The sequence below is a fragment of the Oncorhynchus tshawytscha genome, linkage group LG12, assembly GCF_018296145.1.
Source record: "Oncorhynchus tshawytscha isolate Ot180627B linkage group LG12, Otsh_v2.0, whole genome shotgun sequence".
NCBI classification, from domain to species: domain Eukaryota; kingdom Metazoa; phylum Chordata; class Actinopteri; order Salmoniformes; family Salmonidae; genus Oncorhynchus; species Oncorhynchus tshawytscha.
This window is the reverse complement of record NC_056440.1, coordinates 18697145-18714697: the sequence shown is the minus strand read 5'-3', so window position 1 is coordinate 18714697 and position 17553 is coordinate 18697145. Positions and strand designations below refer to the sequence as shown.

Genomic DNA, 17553 nt, shown 5'->3' with positions numbered 1-17553 from the left:
TCTAGTTTTGGCGAATGCCAGGAGAACGCCACCTGCCCCAATGCATAGTGCCAACTGTAAAGTTTGGTGGAGAAGGAAAAATGGTCTGAGACTGTTTTTCATGGTTCTGGCTAGGCCCCTTAAGGAAATCTTTGGCTGAATGGAAGTAAGTCCTCGCAGCAATGTTCCAACATCTAGTGGAAAGCCTTTCCAGAAGAGAGGAGGGTGTTTTTGCAGCAAAGGGGACCAACTCCATATTAATGCCTATAATTTTGGAATGAGATGTTTGGCAAGCACTGGGCCTTTTAAGTAAAGAATAAAAACAGACATTTAAGAATTCAATAAGTATTCCACAGTTTTATTTAAAGAATAAAATCCTGCATCAATATTTTAAGACAAACCTAAGATCTCCTTTAAATTTTAAAATAATTGTTCTTTTTTGAAACCATCACAAAAAAGAAACAAGTACAATTTTGTAATTTAAAATGTTTTACTGTACACAGCAGAATATACCATTTATTGCAAACTGAACACCCCTGATACCTCAAACTATACACACAATTATTTAAATTCACCTAGAGATATGAAAAACTACCGAGTGCGTTAATGATATTTTCTGGTCAAATATGACAGTCCAGTTTCTCTGCCATGCGCCCCTGTAATTACCATGTGTCTGAAGCACAGTAAATGGTATCTTCAATGTTACGTCATGCCTTTAGAACAGTCCATTTCAGGGGAGGTCAATTTATTTAGTTTGTACAAGATTCCAGTAAATGTGGCACTTTTGTCCTCCTTTCTGCAAACATAAAACAGAATAAACTAATGGGGAAGTCAGAAGGGGAAAAAAAGAGCTCGCCAGAGTCCCTCAGTGACAAACATGTTTACTAATTAATTCAGCAGAAACCGACCGACTTACATTATGGTAAAGCAATGCCACCAAACGTAAGATGCTAGACTATTCCTGCATTATGGACATCTCTAAACACACAGGACAATAAGAAATAAATGTCTATAAAAAGGGATTTGGAAAGATATGTTTCATTCAGCCTTTGGGCTATTCAATTACTTATGACCTACATATCATAAGACAAAAGTAATGTTTGATGTACAACGCCTTAAAAACTGTGTTCCGTGTTTTTTTCTCTCTTTCTTTTGCTGCATATTGCAATAATAACAGTACATGCCATTTTAATGACACATTCCATGTTTACTGGTCTAATCAGAGGAGGGTATGGTTGCAAAATTCTAATTTACCAAAAGTTTGAGTTTTCCAGAAATCCTAGTTAGAGGATTCCGGATTTCCTGCTCATTCCGGGAATATGCCAACCGGGATTTCTGGGTATGACAATGTAGCCCAGTGGCCCAAGAGGACACTGTATATGCAGTATAGTGGGTGTATACAACATCATTCCACCCCAGTAAATTACTCACTGCGGCCAAGTAACAGTTGCAAAAGAAAATGTTGCAATCAAAAGTCAAATAAATACACCTGCATGACACAGAGTATCAGAAATCTGAAGCTCAATTAGAATAGTTTGAGACAGTACCATGACTAGAAAGGACATTTCGTTAAGTTAGAGAGAACCCAAACCATCCATGATTTAAATGCTGTAAAGAGTGATCTTATCACTCAGTAAATATTGAATCCACCAAAAGGTCCATGACAGCAGATCCATCACACTGCTTTATGTAATGACAATAACATCAATAAATAAGATGAGAAATCTTTTCCAACCCTTTTCTACCAAAATCCCCAAGCCAAACCTATTCATACAACCCAATCATAACCACCAACCTCATTGGAATGAGGAAACAAAATAGGGTGCCCAGCCCCTCTAAAGAATCTTGGTTAAAAACCTGTATATCATCTGTTTTTTATAAAAGCTGTCAGTTATGTTTGTTGAGTAACCATCGACCCATGATAGAATCTGCACTTGTTTAAATTGATCACGTCAAATACAGCATCAAGAAATCACGCCCCTGTACTGTCTATTGCGAGCATACATAACACCAAAAACAACAGACCCCTTTATGGGTTAAGATCACAGTTACGGTTAGTTAAAATAAAAAAAGTTTACAATGATGATTCAAATCTGCCTCTTTTGTAACCAGTATTCAGCCAAATAACTGAAAATAACTGCCATCCCCACCCCATTGCACCATGGAGCCATCTACTTAGCATCAATTGGAAAAGCCTCTCAAAATAACAATCAATGCACTTTCACTGAAAGAAGAAGCTGGAAACTAATAGGCGAACCACTGCTAATGCAAACCAAGTAAGCAACCAACCACCTTTCACTAGTTACAACGCTCAATTGAAGTAGCAGCCCGCAATCAACAGCAATAGGAAGGAGGAACAGGATAAATCATTGATTTAACAGCAACTATTTTCCAAAGTGTTTAATCTACTCAAAAATATGGCTTGTATTTGTTTTTAACTGTTCCAAAAACAAAAGTTAAATTGAAAGTAGGAATCAGACGTCAAACCAGAGGTCACATGATTGATAATGACTAGCACATTTTAAACTAAACCAAAAACATCCACGGAAGAGACTACTTTTCACTTCAACCACAGCCATAACCGTAGTGTTACAATGAGCAAGAAATCTTTACAAGTAAGGCAGCTTGTTTTAACTAGATTAGTCAAAGCTAGCACAAGTGCTGCCCCATGGTGCATTGGAGAGTCAAGCAGACTGTAAGCATGTAAATCATTGAGAATACTCTTTACTCATCTGTTAAGACTACAGGTTTCATGGTCATACAGAAGCTCTCTGGGCTGAACTAACCTACATGTATTTAATGAAAAAAATGCACAGGATTGAACATGTCTGGGTCGTATTCATTAGGCACCAAACAGAAGAAAACAGACTGAAAGATGGAGGGACTACCTTACCTTGTCCAATAAGAACGACTTTTTATTTTATTTCCAATGGCAAAGCACTATGTCATGGTGTGCACTAATGAATACGACCCTTCTGTGCATTCCAAAATGTTGCTGTACCCATATGACACTGCAGTTCACGGCTTCCAAACTGCTGGTCTTAGTGGCATATCGATCCATGTTGTATAGCAGCAATACAACTTATTAATCTTCATATTCTAACAACGCATTGACAACACTAATTTACCAAAACCGTTACGGGACCGGAAGGACCAATAACTTAAAATATGGTTGTTTTGCAAGCACTTCTTCCATCGCTTGCACTTAATCTCAGAACGCCGACTTCAAGATGATACAAAAAAAAAAGAAGAAGTTCGGTGTCCCTTCCCCCCCAAAAGCAGCCTTGAGAAATCCATAGCCACGCATGTACAGTTACAGTATAGGAATGTAAGGGGTCTGACATGGCCAGGCTAGCGTGTGTTCTGCAGTTCCAGTTTGTGTAGGCCTGTGAGCAGGAGGAAAGGAGGGAAGCTGTGTGTTTTGAAGTGGAGTAGGGAGAGTGACGGCTCAGGGAGTTGTGATGGGGAGTGTCGAGTGTCTGCGTGACGAGGGGTTATATTTATGTGTTGGTGGTGGTGTATGTGGGAGGAGCCCCAACCAGTGCCAGAGGAAGGGGAATGCTGGGTTGTGTCCCAAATGGCAGTCTTATAGTGTCCCATAGGGATCGGGTAAAAAGTAGTGCACCATGTAGGGAATAGGGTGCCATTTGGTACGTAGCCTCTGGGGTGTTGGGATGGGCAGCTGTCAGTGCACTCTCTCTTATGGGAATAATGCAGCCATCGGTTGCATCAGTGATGGTCTCTTTTCTTCTTACTCGCTCAGACAGAGGGACAGACAGATGGCTTCTGGGACTGGGGGCCTGGCAGGTCAGGGCTCAAATGGGCATCAGCCGAGTGGTGTTGAACAGGAGTGGGTTCAGTTCCTCTGCATGCACAGCCCTGTGGAGGGAGGGCTCTGAGGCACTCCGCTCGATTTTTGGTAACAGGTCCTGGACCTGCTCAATGCCTAACATGATCTGAGGAGAAACAAAGTAAACATTGTAGAATTGGAAAGATACTCACATTCGAACCAAGGAGATGGATAAAACAAAAAAGAGAACTGTATGTAAAGAGGAAAAAACCCTGTTGTTGACTTTAAATGCTTTGGCAGTGCTCTCTCACCTGTGGAAAGAGGGGCCTCTCATCACGTTTGAACTTCAGGCAGTCAATGATGAGCCTCTTCATTGATTTGGGTGAGCTACTGGACAGCAAACTGAGGTCTGGAGACAAATAGCCTCGCCCAACCATAAAGAGTATCTGAGAGGAAAGACAGGTTGGTAAATGTATGTCTCTTGTTGGGAATTGAATATACAATAGTATCAGTTCTTATGTACGAGACGTTTGAATGTGAATGATCCTAAATAGCATACATGTCAGCTGCACCCTTCAGATCTGTATTAAGAGGTAAACCGTTCCCATCCTCCTCTCGGTAGTCTCATTTTATATTTATGTTTTATTATAAAATTATAACAATTTCATTGCCATTATAATCGTTTCACCTGGTCTCTGTTGTTGATCTGGGAATAAGGCAGAGTCCCTGACATCAGCTCAAACAGAACCACCCCGTAGCCATACACGTCTGACTGAAACGTATAAGGGTTGGTGTCCTGCATCCGGATCACCTCAGGAGCCTAAAAACAGAAAATGCACACATATCGTTGGACAGCTGATTCAAGCACAAACATTTTATTTGAACTGTTCCATGAAGATTAATTTAAGACTAAGACTTTTTCCATTTGCCTGGCTACCCAGTTTCTCCTCTGCAATGATTCTGGATTGGAGTACATCCCTGACTCTTCACCGAATGTGAACACATTCGGGCTGTCTGACTGGAACCGATGGGTTGGGCCAGAGCCGGAACACACGTGGGTAAAGCGGCAGTTTGAAAATTTGCATTGGCTTTGATACTCTGATTGGTTTGAGACGATTAGATACCCATAGACTTAGTCATTGCGCCAACGCTAGTTAGCAACTTTCCTCAAACTGCACACAGAGAAATACAAATTGTATTCACAAGTCCTGGAAATTCAGTTTGTGTCATGTTTTGTGTACTTGCCACAATACCTCCGATTATAGCAACAACCCTAACTGTTATACTAACATAAAGCTGAGAATGTCCTCTTAACAGTAGTTTTAAAAACGGTCTTTCCCACAAATACATTTTGAAAATTTTGCCCAACTGTCAGTATGCTTGTACTTATCAGAAATCATCTCTCCCTTCACTTCATGTGCAAAGGGGAGAGGCAGCGAAACAGAGACAGGACAGTGACTTTCATTGCAGGAAGCAGGTTAATCCAGATTCATACACATTGACAGATGGAATGGAATTGCTTTTCCATTACTTCTAACCAAATTTCCAAAAAAGTATGCATAATATGGTATTGACACTGGGAGGCTGCTCTTTGATCCCATGTACCATCTCCTGCTGTTGTGCAAGGCACTCCCCCATTCATAATAATACTTGTTAAATGAATTGTTAAAAAAGGTAAATCCACTTTGTATGGCCTTGTTCGCAAGTGTCAGTGGTACGTTTTTGGGTCACGACAAAAATATTAATACATGCTAATAATATCTAAACAGTTAACTAGAAGGTACAAGATATGTTTTGGTTACTAGTTTGTTTTCCATCATATTTTATAGGCTAGTCCCACCTGCTGCTGAAACGTCTGACTGACTCCTTGAACAACGGCCCACTCATCTTGCACACATGCAGGCGATGCGAGCAAACAAACGAGCTGAAGTGTCATTCCGATCCTGGTGGATATGTAGATTTTTTTTATTTGACTGACAAAATCTTTAAACTGTGCCTAAATATATTAAAATTAATTTCCATGACCTTTCCAAAACTTTTAGGATGTTATAATTTTCCAAACCTTTTTCAGGCCTGGAAAACACAATTTCAAGAGGTCATGACTTTTCTAGGATTTTCATGACCGTAGGAACCCTGGTTAATGCACATTACGGTTGAACAAAATTTGTTTTAGAACCCCAAAAAATCTGCAGGAACGATGTTCAGCCTAATCACCGAAATTATAGACATAATCAAAATTGCTTCGGTAAGAGGGCAATGTCGGTGTCTAATTCTCAGTTAATTGTCCCAGCTCTAGTTACTGTTGTCTTAAATTGTGAAGGCCACTTTTCTCTCTCTGCAACAGCTCGACTTGCACATGCACAAAACGAGCACATGCAGATAGATAAGCTCTGTAACATCTTGAAAGTGTGCCTCAAGAATGATTATTTGTTCAAATATATATATATATAACCGTGGTGGCAACAATTAAGCAGCTGCACAATATAACAGAAACTGTGTGCTTATCGGCATTGTATTTTTTAAGACCTTTGAAAACTGAATTGAAGACATTGTAAGACTTAAGGCCTTTAAATCAGATTAATTTAATTAAGACAAACACTTTAAGGACCCGCAGACACCCTGTTTAAGATGTTACAACTGCGGTCTTATACTGAAAGATTAATCACGCATGAAAAATACAACCCCTCTAAACTCTCTCTGATGTGAAATGATGCTACCCCCACTATCAGCCAGTCATATCTAGCATGTATTCCTAGACACCAAATGGAAGAAAAAGGCCTGAAACGGACTGCTTGAACTTGTTCAATGAGACACTGTGCTGTAAATTAATGCAACCCAGGGGTGCAAGGAACTTACCATCCACAGAATGGAACCACTAGGCTGTTCTACCTGCTCGGAGCCACTCCATCGAGACTTCACTGTGGCCAGCCCAAAGTCCCCGATCTTCACAGTCCAGCCCTCATGGAGGAAGATGTCTGAGACAACAGAGCTCAGGAACATGGCAGCAGGTAGGTAGGTATATACATTTGGAAAAGAAAAATCACACTGATGATTTTAATACAACCTTCAAAATGACTAAATAGACTTGAAATTGATAGCATTCTACAAAAGTGATCTAGATTTGGACACAAGCTTTGGCCTCAAGTGATACTGGTGGTGGGCATCTTTCTCTGACAAACATTTGATACATTTTGTTTCATTTTGACAAATACGATAAGTTGATACATTTGTTCTAATTAATCTCCATGAATGTTTGATTTGCCAGAAATAATGTGTTTTGAAAGGCTACTTCACATTTAAAAAGAGGAAGACAAGATACTGGCACAGTTTGAAGCTTAAAAAAAAGAAGTCTCACACCAAGCAATATAAGCACTAAACTCATGATGCAAAGATTTCACAACTGAACACATATTGACAGTCCATAAAAATATTAATAGTGGTGAACACAGCACTGAACATAGACAAAACACACAAATAAATAGGGTGCTCAAAAATGCTTCTGTCGTCATTGATCATTGGCTTCTAACCAACCACATAGGCCTACACTAGAACTGACAGATCCTCACCAGACAGTGTTAAGCACACCACAAATCCAAACTCATGGCCCGTGTTCATAAAGAGTCTTAGAGTAGGACTGCTGATCTAAGATCAGGTCCTCCCTATCCATATAATCTACACGGATTCAAATTATAAAACGCAACATAGTAAAATGTTTTAAATTGTTATGAGTTACAGATCAAATAAGGAAATCAGTCAAATGAAATAAATTCATTAGTCCCTAATCTATGGTTTTCACATGACTGGGAATACAGATATGCATCTGTTGGTCACAAATACCTTAAGATTTATAAAAAAATAAAAAATATAAAAAAATATTTAAAAAATAGGGGCGTGGATCAGAAAACCAGTCAGTATCTGGTGTGACCACCATTTGACTAATGCAACATCTCCTTTGCATAGAGTTGATCAGGCTGTTGATTGCGGCCTTTGGAATGTTGTCCCATTCCCCTTCAATGGCTGTGCAAAGTTCCTGGATATTTGCAGGAACTGGAACACGCTGTCACACAGATCCAGAGCATCCCAAACATGCTCAATGTGTGACATGTCAGGCGAGTTTGCCATGGAAGAACTGGGACATTTTCAGCTTCCATGTGACATGGGGCTGTGCATTATCATGCTGAAACATGAGGTGATGGCTGCGGATGAATGGCATGACAATAGGTGTTAAGATCGTGTCACGGTATCTCTGTGCATTCAAATTTCCATCGATAAAATACAATTGTGTTCGTAACCCTAACCCCACCATGGGGCACTCTGTTCACAACAGCAAACCGTTCTCCCACACATGGTCTGCAGTTGTCGGTTGGACGTCCCGGCAAATTCTCTAAAACGATGTTGTGGTAGAGGAATTAAAAGTAAATTCTCTGGCAACAGCGGTGGTGGACATTACTGCAGTCAGCATGCCAATTGCACGCTCCCTCAAAATATGAGACCTCTGTCATTGTGACGTGTGACAAAAGCTGCACATTTTACAGTGTCCTTTTAATTGTCCCCAGCACATGGTGCACCTGTATAATCAGCTTGATATGCCACACCTGTTAGGTGGATGGATTATCTTGGCAAAGGAAAAATGCTCACTAACAGGGATGTAAACAAATTTATGCACAAAATTTGAGAGAAATAAGCTTTTTGTGCATATGGGACATTTCTGGGCTCTTATTTCAGCTCATGAAACATGGGACCCTTTACATGTTGCATTTATATTTTTGTTCAGTGCAAATTCATCTTCAGAAGTAAAAGCCCAGCTCAAGAAAGGATACTGTTTGATTTCAGGTCTCGATGAATTATATTCTTGGCATGAAGATAACTGAAAAAAAGAAAAAAGCCTGTGTTATTTCTAAATGTATACATAAAGTAAATACAAAACTACATTTTCCAAAAATTGTTTACAGACAGATTATTTAACTTATTATTCACTTTATCACAATTCCAGTGGGTCAGAAGTTTACAAACACTAAGTTGACTGTGCCTTTAAACAGCTTGGAAAATTTGAGTCAATTGGAGGTGTATCTGCGGATGTATTTCAAGGCCTACCTTCAAACTCAGTGCCTCTTTGCTTGACATCATGAGAAAATCAAAAGAAATCAGCAAAGACCTCAGAAGAAAAAAATTGTAGACCTCCACAAGTCTGGTTCATCCTTGGGAGCAATTTCCAAATGCCTGAAGGTACCACGTTCATCTGTACAAACAATAGTACGCAAGTATAAACACCATGGGACCACACAGCCGTCATACCGCTCAGGAAGGAGATTCGTTCTGTCTCCTAGAGATGACCGTATTTTGGTGCGAAAAGTGAAAATCAATCCCAGAACAACAGCAAAAGGACCTTGTGAAGATGCTGGAGGAAACAGGTACAAATGTATCTATAGCCACAGTAAAATGAGTCCAATATCAGCATAACCTGAAAGGATGCTCAGCAAGGAAAAAGCCACTGCTCCAAAACCGCCATAAAAATGTCAGACTACGGTTTGCAACTGCACATGGGGACAAAGATCATACTTTTTGGAGAAATGTCCTCTGGTCTGATGAAACAAGAATAGAACTGTTTGGCCATAATAACCAGTTATTTTTGCAGGGAAAAGGGGGAGGCTTGCAAGCCGAAGAACACCATCCCAACCGTGAAGCACATGGGTGGCAGCATCATGTTGTGAGGGTGCTTTGATGTTGTGATGGGTGGCAGGAGGGATTGGTGCACTTCACAAAATAGATTGCATCATGAGGCAGGAAAATTATGTGGATATATTGAAGCAACATCTCATGACATCAGTCAGGAAGTTAAAGCTTGGTCGCAAATGGCTCTTCCAAATGGAAAATGACCCCAAGCATACTTCCAAAGTTGTGGCAAAATGGCTTAAGGAGGGCAAAGTCAAGGTATTGGAGTGTCCATCACAAAGCCCTGACATCAATCCTTTAGAAGATTTGTGACAGAACTGAAAAAGTGTGTGAGCAAGGAGGCCTACAAGCCTGACTCAGTTACACCAGCTCTGTCAGGAGGAATGGGCCAAAATGTACCCAACTTATTGTGGGAAGCTTGTGGAAGGCTACCCGAAACGTTTGACCCAAGTTTAAATTGTTTAAGGCAAAGCTACCAAATACAGAGTGTATGTAAATTTCTGACCCACTGGGAATGTGATGAAAGAAAGAAATCATTCTCTACTATTATTCTGACATGTCACATTCTTAAAATAAACTGGTGATCCTAACTGACCTAAGACAGGGAATGTTTACTAGGATTAAATATCAGGAATTGTGAAAAACTGAGTTGAAATGTATTTGGCTAAGGTGTATGTAAACTTCCAACTTCAACTGTATATCATGAATTTAAAATAAAAATGGATTGCCACTTTAATAAGTGTTTAAAGTGAAATAGCTTACTCCATGCCCTGTGCTGTCTGCCTGGCAACGTCGATGCGGCGCATGGTTTCAAACTTGGTCTCGGAGACATGCAGATGACGGTACAGGCTGCTGCCCTCACACCACTGTGTGATGATGGCAAAGTTAGGCTTAGTCATAAAGCCCATAAACAGCAGAATGTTGACGTGGCGTGTCTTTCTGCAGGGGGGGCGACACACCAATATCAGTCACAACACACACTGCTATCAATAGCTCACCCAAACTGCATGTTCCACAGTTTTAACAACAATACTCATGTTAACTCATGGTAGGTCAGTTTCAGTAAAAACAGCTACATAAATTGCAATACAGCACCATCATCAAGTAATGTACCTTATATCAAGACCCCCCCCCCAAAAAAAACATGAATTAATTTGTCAATGTGAGAAGAGGGCAGGTACAATACTCACCTTAGGACTTGCATTTCATTTTTAAAAGCCTGCAGCTGCTCAGGTGTTGGCTCTGTCACTTTGAGGATCTTGATGGCCACATCTCCATGCCACTTTCCCTTGAAAACAGTCCCAAAGGACCCTGCACCTATCCTTTTCTGCATGGTGACTTCTCGAGAGTGGACCTCCCAGTAGTAACTTGAGTCTCTATAACCGCCACGGTGCTGAAACACACTTTTACTTAACACCATTTTGAACAACATCCCCATCACTAATTAACAAGGAGCACCAAGGGTTCAGTCTCGGAAAAATACCACTTTCTAAAAAAAGAAAAGATAATGACGGCATCTCCCAAAGAGACTGCAACAAATGATGCCAGAACCTTTTTTCACCCAGATGAGATCCTGATTCCATAGAAGGGTTATAGTAGCGCCGGCAAATCTAAACTTTACTTACCACTTTCTTTTTGTCGTCAGATGAAGAGGGCTTGCGCTCTTTGTGCTCTGAGGGGGATTTAGGGGGTCTCCTGCCAGGGGAGTCCAGGGAGGGGGGGCTGGTGGAGGGTTTGGATGAGGGTTCAGGACCTGTAAATAACAGTATTCAAATGAGCAGATTATGAAACAAATGAGCAAGTGCAAAATAATCTCAAAGACATGAGTAAGGATAAAGAAATCAGATTTGAAATCTCACCCATTGTATTGTTTTGTATTTTTAACGCCTCCTAAAAAGGACAAACACATTGTCTAATATTAATGAAACATTCACAGACACATTGATGGCCATTGTGTGTGATGTACGCTATTGTAGGGGTTGAGAAATAAGCAGAAGACACATTTCCATGGTTCACTGTAACAAATAGACTAATGAATTTGTTTTGTAAACCCTGTGTTGTAGGAGTGACTGTCTCACCTCTATGATGCTGACTCCGGCAGGGCCCACAGTGCTGACCATGTGGACGTTGGGGGTGGAGGTGGACCGATGCCTCTGTAGGGATGGTCCATCTCCAACTGGCTGGGGAAACAGGAAGGCAGAGGTCGGGGACAGAAGTCCATGCCTACAAGACAAAGGGGCACAACAGAACAGGTTCGGTTCATTTCTGAAGAGTTACGGTTATCCATTTGAGGGGGCACCAATACCATATGGTTTCTGTGACTGCATCCTAAATGGCACACTATTCCCTTTAAAGTGCACTACTTCTGACCAGAGTCCTATGGGATAAGTAGTGCACTATATAAGGCATGGCCCGCAGAGCATTTTCCTAAGACCAAAAATGTATAAAAATTCAGTCAGTGTCAACTTACTGACTTAGAATAAAAAAGGTACAATTTCAAAATGTGGCATTTCATCATCAGTTTCTCTTGTTATGTCAGTCACTCAATTAGGCTATGTAATTTAACCAGCCATCTAAACTTTTAGTAACCATGGTCAAATGATTTCATTTTGTTAGTCCCTCTCACTCAGACATATTCAAAACTGCAAACATTTCTCTACACCCTAGGGCAAAATGAGTAGAAATGCATGAAATGTGTTATAAAATGTCTAAATCTTCACTCCGCCCCATGGCAAAATGTGTAGAATTGCAGGAAATTAACTCTAAAAATAATTATCTGCTATCAAGAGGGGGGCTGCAAAACATGTGTTGCTTGTAAGGTGGGGGGGACCCTCCGGGGGGGACCCTCCCAACAGAATGTCACTTAGGGCCCCCAAAAGGCTAGGGGCAGCTCTGACTGCATGTGTGGGTATGGGTATGCAGACCCATGAGTCACTGCGGTCTCTCATGAGTTCAGATTTTTTTGTGGCCCCCACCCCCATCAAAGTTGCCCATCCCTGATATAGGGAATAGGGTGTCCTTTGGGACGCATGTGACTATGGTTCAGATCCACTTACCCAGAAGAATCTGGGGTTAAGGCTATGTCGCTCTGGGATATGGAGTTGTCTGGCAACAGTATGGATATCTGAGGGTACTCATCTGTGCAGGGATTACGTGTGAACCTGGAAATAAGGTACAGTACACACACAGAGGGTAAGCAGAGGGTAAAGAGCTGTTCCAGTCACACAATGCTAACAGTAAAACAAATATAAAGTGATATTGGTGACATTGCACAACAAAATGCATGGAGAACATCATGGGATTTGATTCTTTTAGTTTGTGACCAACTTTTTATTTTGTTCGGTCATTTTGAAGGGCGGGGTGGGTGGAACTACAGAAATTCAGCTGTGACAATATACTCATTTTGATTTGGCTAATGAAAAAGCAGCCTTTTGTACAAATGGTGCTCTATTTTATGCGAGTGCTTTTGGAGCAGGTATGTTTCTTGGGTCATCGCTATATCAACATGGTTTCTTATTAGGATATCAAGAAATCTGGAACGTTTATTAAAGGACAGTTTGGGCCTTTCAAATGCCAAGACAAAATAGCTAGCATTGCCTTTTATCTTTAATGTTAGTAAGCCCATGGATGTGAAACAAAAAAGGCTGGACCCACAAGGAAACCCACACACTGGTACCCCCGCATGAGAACCACTCTAAATTACCCCTAAACATAATGTACCCTCAATTTGTATTAAGCATGTATGTGCTCTATGTAAAAAGAAAAATGTTTTAAAAGGGCAGGGGGGTGTAGGTGCAAGAAATGTAGTCTAATCTAGATCTTCACAATAATTAATCATGACCTGTAGGCCAAGTCGTCCCTGGGAGATAAATTCAGCAGTGTAAACAGAGGGGGACAGCCATCTATCCTAAACAGTTTAGCCCAAAGGGATGAAATGCTCTATAGCCCCACAAGGAAGCAACCCGTGTAAATGTTACCACACTATTGACTCATACAATCTAGAACAGTATCCCCGTTCCGTCTCCATGTCTTCGACCAGGGCTCTAAAGTACAACCCTTTGGATGCATATGGGGCGGCAGGGTAGCCTAGTAGGTAGAGCGTTGGACTAGTAACTGAAAGGTTGCAAGTTCAAATCCCCGAGCTGACAAGGTACAAATCTGTCGTTCTGCCCCTGAACAGGCAGTTAACCCACTGTTCCTAGGCCGTCATTGAAAATAAGAATTTGTTCTTAACTGACTTGCCTAGCTTTAAATAAAGGTTCAAAAATACTTTTTATAAATAAATGATGATATGCTCCTAGATATTTTGCTGTGTGACATTACATATTATTTTGGGAGCACCAGTGAGACAAAACATGTAATAAAAATAAACATCCAGAGAATTGCTGTAATGATAGGGTTCACTGTGCAGATGTTTCCAAGTCCCCTAGAGAAAAAAGCAAGCACAGATTAATTTGCTTAATCCAAAGCCTACATGTAAAGAATAATAAAGACCGCTTCAGTGATTTGTATTTTTTGCAACTTTCTGAAGAAGTCATGGCATGTGAATGCCTGCATCTACCACTGTGTCAGCAAAACTTATTTTTCAAGGCTTCCCCAAAAAACTTGGGGAATGATATTATATCATGATTTGTATCAATCGGGTGGTCTTTGTACATGCTGTACAGAAATACCGCCAGCCAAACACCAGTCTCTTGAGGTGCGTAATTTAAATTAAAGGGCAACTATACCTGCCAAAATATTTTATTGTGGTCTGCTGATGTGGTTTAATTATTGTTATCCAAATGTTGTTTGATATAAAGAGTGAGATTTTTAAGCATGAAAACCAGAAGGGGAAAAAAAAAAAAAAAAAAAAAGGAAATCCAAAACGTTTGTTTCTCGTGTTGTTATGGCGAATAAATGTATTGACTGGTAAGAATTCTGAGTGGCTGGTAGTTATTTTCACATAACTGCCACAGTGGTTGGTGGACCAAAAAGTTGGTTTATGAACAGGGCCTAAAAACTACCACGAGTCGTTCCCAAACCACTCATGGGCATTTGTTTACACCTTGTTCAATCAGGTTACCCCATTAGCTAACAACCTGGTTACTTTACCAGTACATCAAAACATTTGGGGGCACAAAAATAAAGGAAAAAGGTCAGCTTCTTTAGACCACTACTGACCATAGCAATGAATGAATGAGTGATCTCTCGCATGTCGTCACTCACAAACTTGACGTGCTTAAAGAGACAGGGTAGAATTGTCTATGTAACGCATCTCACGAGGTTGTGCTTTTACATGATATAGAAAGCTAATATAAAAAAATATATCTTCTGGCACTCCTAGATTTGTTGTGGGAAAACTAGTGCTACCAATGAAAAATGCTAATTTAGAACCCTGTCCTCGACAGACTCACCGTTTTGTCATAGTGTCCATGTCCACACACACAGTAGGAACTTTGCTGCTGCAGTGCTGGTGAAACTTGTAGCCACATGTCTGACATCTGAAGCCGTTGAACAGAAACTTGTGGCAGAAGTCACAATAGGCCAACTTGAAGAAGGTTTTCCGTACCTGCAATAAAAATTATGTGAAAGTATATTTGTCAGACATTTCAGTTGAAGAGAAAGTGAGGTGAGAGTTGTGACAAAGTAGTGGTAAGTCTGCAATACTAACCCACACAGTCTGTACATGTGTGCAGAAGGTGGTGGTGTTAACCACTTCTGGAAAAATAAGTGTTGCCTTACAATACACAAATGCAAAGGCGAAACATTTACAAGAGCTACTTACAAAGTTATGCATGGCGAGAGGGACATCATCCAACACATCTACAAGCAGCTCTTCTCCTACAAGCGGGGTGATGTCAGTGTTCCAATCAGTTAGTCTCTTGCGACTGTGGGGGAGAGGGTGTCAGATTTAAAAAAGACCAATGATATCAAAGAAAAAAAAATCTAAATCAGAAAACTGTATTACCATGAAAGAAATGTGGCCAGAAATGTATCTTGGGGTTAAGACGCATCAACAATGAACCACTTACAGATTATTTTGTAAACAGACACTGCTATGAACCTTTTACTTATTGAACTGTACACACACCTTGCCAGATCAGACAAGAAAGATGCTTAAAAATGGTGCAAAACAAGATATTAAAATGGGCTAGGGCAGACACGTACCCCTCTAGGAGTCTAAACACTGCGCAACAGTCCTGGCTGAGGCCCCTCACTTTAAGGGCTTTATCCAAACTGTCATAAACAGTCTGGCCAGGGCGAACATTCACCTGCAGACACAAACAGTAGGGAGTTTCATGTAGTTTAGCAATTTCAAATATGGTGTCCAAGTGGCTTGTTGTGTCAGAGAAAGAGAACCACTTTCACATAATAAAATACAGCACCAACTTCATTTACAGTTATGAAATTGTGTGAGTTACATATTCACAGTGAATTATTTGGATCTCCATGGTAAATCATGCGTTCTCTCATGTTTGAGAAACATGATAAGAAATAGATTGGAACTGGGCCTTAGGCACCAGCTGGGACAACACCAACTGTCTGCTAGGAGTTAGTCATTGATGCAGTCGTGAATCATTAGTGTTGAAAATAATTCAATTTTTCGTGTAATATAAATGCCCAAAAGATTATTGTGAAAGTCTTACCACAGTCCTCTGTTTATTGGGGAGGTAGACACGGATGGTGCCGCCACCTCGGGGCACATCCTCTGGACTGGTCTCACCAGAGGAGGAGCAAGAGGAGGAGTTGGAGGACATGATGAAAGGCAGGAGGAGCAGGGGAGGCAGCACTGAGATGCTTCAACCGCAGGCGAACTTCATGCACTGGGGATCCGGGGGAGTGAGCCCTTACCTGGAACAGACAGTGCTACGAATTAGCTACGATCCATCTGAATTCAATCAAACGAGTGAGACAAATGTGCCCACAATTATGAACATAGATTGACTAAGTATGTTGCAACTTGCAAGGATTATATAACATTGTGTAAACTAGGTAAAGAACTGCTAAATAAAACAGAAGAGGCCTCATTTTTACAACTCCAAAAATAGCTTATCACAGTAAAAACAGTCTAAAAAGGGTTGCTTGTACCAAACAGCTGAGTTGGTGTAGGTTGTCAATGGCTCGAACAAATGTTATTTATCATGGATGACTACTACTTTGACACTAACTAGTTAAACTTACTAACCAGCTAGCTAACTTCATAGGCAACTTTACGTAGCCTAGACATTGCTAGTTAACGTTCATTACTACAGCATGTCTCGCTGCACTTTGACTCACAGCTAGACATTTAACGTTAATGTGCACGCGAAATTGCATTATTGCTGTCAAGTACCGTATGAGCCTTGTTGGCTTTGTAAAGCTACAAATGTTATAGCTAAAGTCGTTGGCAAGGTAATTACGTAGCTATCCTATCTTAGCATATAGTAATGATATGACTGTTTAGCAATGACATTTCCACATTTTGGAAGCCATATTTCTCTCAGCATAACTACCACTGAGGCTTGCAATTCGTTTATATTATTTTGACGGAATGACAATACCGCGTCGACGAGGCTGTTATAAATAGTTTCTTAATTCCTGTCAGGTGTTTTTTTCACGTTCGAGTGCTTTCATGAGGCGGAAAGGGATTAGCTAGCTAGCGCGTTAGGTTGCTACTTTTGCTGTCTGATACTATCAAGTAACGAAAAGCTTCTTTCACTCTAATTTACGTAATAACATAAGCAACTGCTTAATTCATAATCGGCAATTCCGTACCATTGCAAAACGAGTCATTCATAAACAACTAACCGCAAATTTGGTTTTGGAATAGTCTTACCTGAAGGAGCCATCTTGAATGCTCTTCATCAGAAGTAGAATCTCTTGGAAAGCGGAACACCTCCGTGATGCGCGCTCCCTATTGGTCAATTCTCACATGTACACTCGCTCATTGGATAACATAATATAACAATGGGGCGGGTGTTACGAGTAAACATGATAAAAAAATTTTTTTTAAAGTTAACATTCTACAAACTTATGTTACAGTAAACTACAAACGACGTGGATATGATTCAGTTGACCTATTAAATATCCGGGGGGAACATTGTTACATCTGAATCTACCATATTAAATGGCACATCCATAACTATTAA

General features: G+C 40.5%; 1 protein-coding gene across 5 annotated transcripts; it reads right to left on the bottom strand.

The window, feature by feature from the left end:
* Positions 1-316: 316 nt before the first annotated feature.
* Positions 317-17343, bottom strand: LOC112265332 (serine/threonine-protein kinase A-Raf-like). 5 transcript variants are annotated; one of them, XM_024442510.2, is made up of 16 exons: positions 17241-17342; positions 16072-16276; positions 15593-15696; positions 15210-15312; positions 14839-14993; positions 12499-12603; positions 11521-11665; positions 11302-11332; positions 11068-11195; positions 10633-10835; positions 10205-10381; positions 8590-8636; positions 6626-6744; positions 4458-4589; positions 4081-4215; positions 317-3935 (listed from the first exon to the last, which is right to left on the bottom strand). In XM_024442510.2, exons 2-16 carry the CDS (start codon positions 16180-16182, stop codon positions 3795-3797), a joined length of 1836 nt encoding a protein of 611 aa, XP_024298278.1. In that variant the 5' UTR covers positions 16183-16276; positions 17241-17342; the 3' UTR covers positions 317-3794. The 5 variants fall into 5 exon arrangements, with proteins under 5 accessions (XP_024298278.1, XP_024298280.1, XP_024298279.1 ...); XM_024442512.2 differs by having other exon boundaries at positions 17213-17277; XM_024442511.2 differs by lacking the exon at positions 17241-17342 and adding an exon at positions 17180-17230.
* Between the last annotated feature and the right edge of the window lie 210 nt (positions 17344-17553).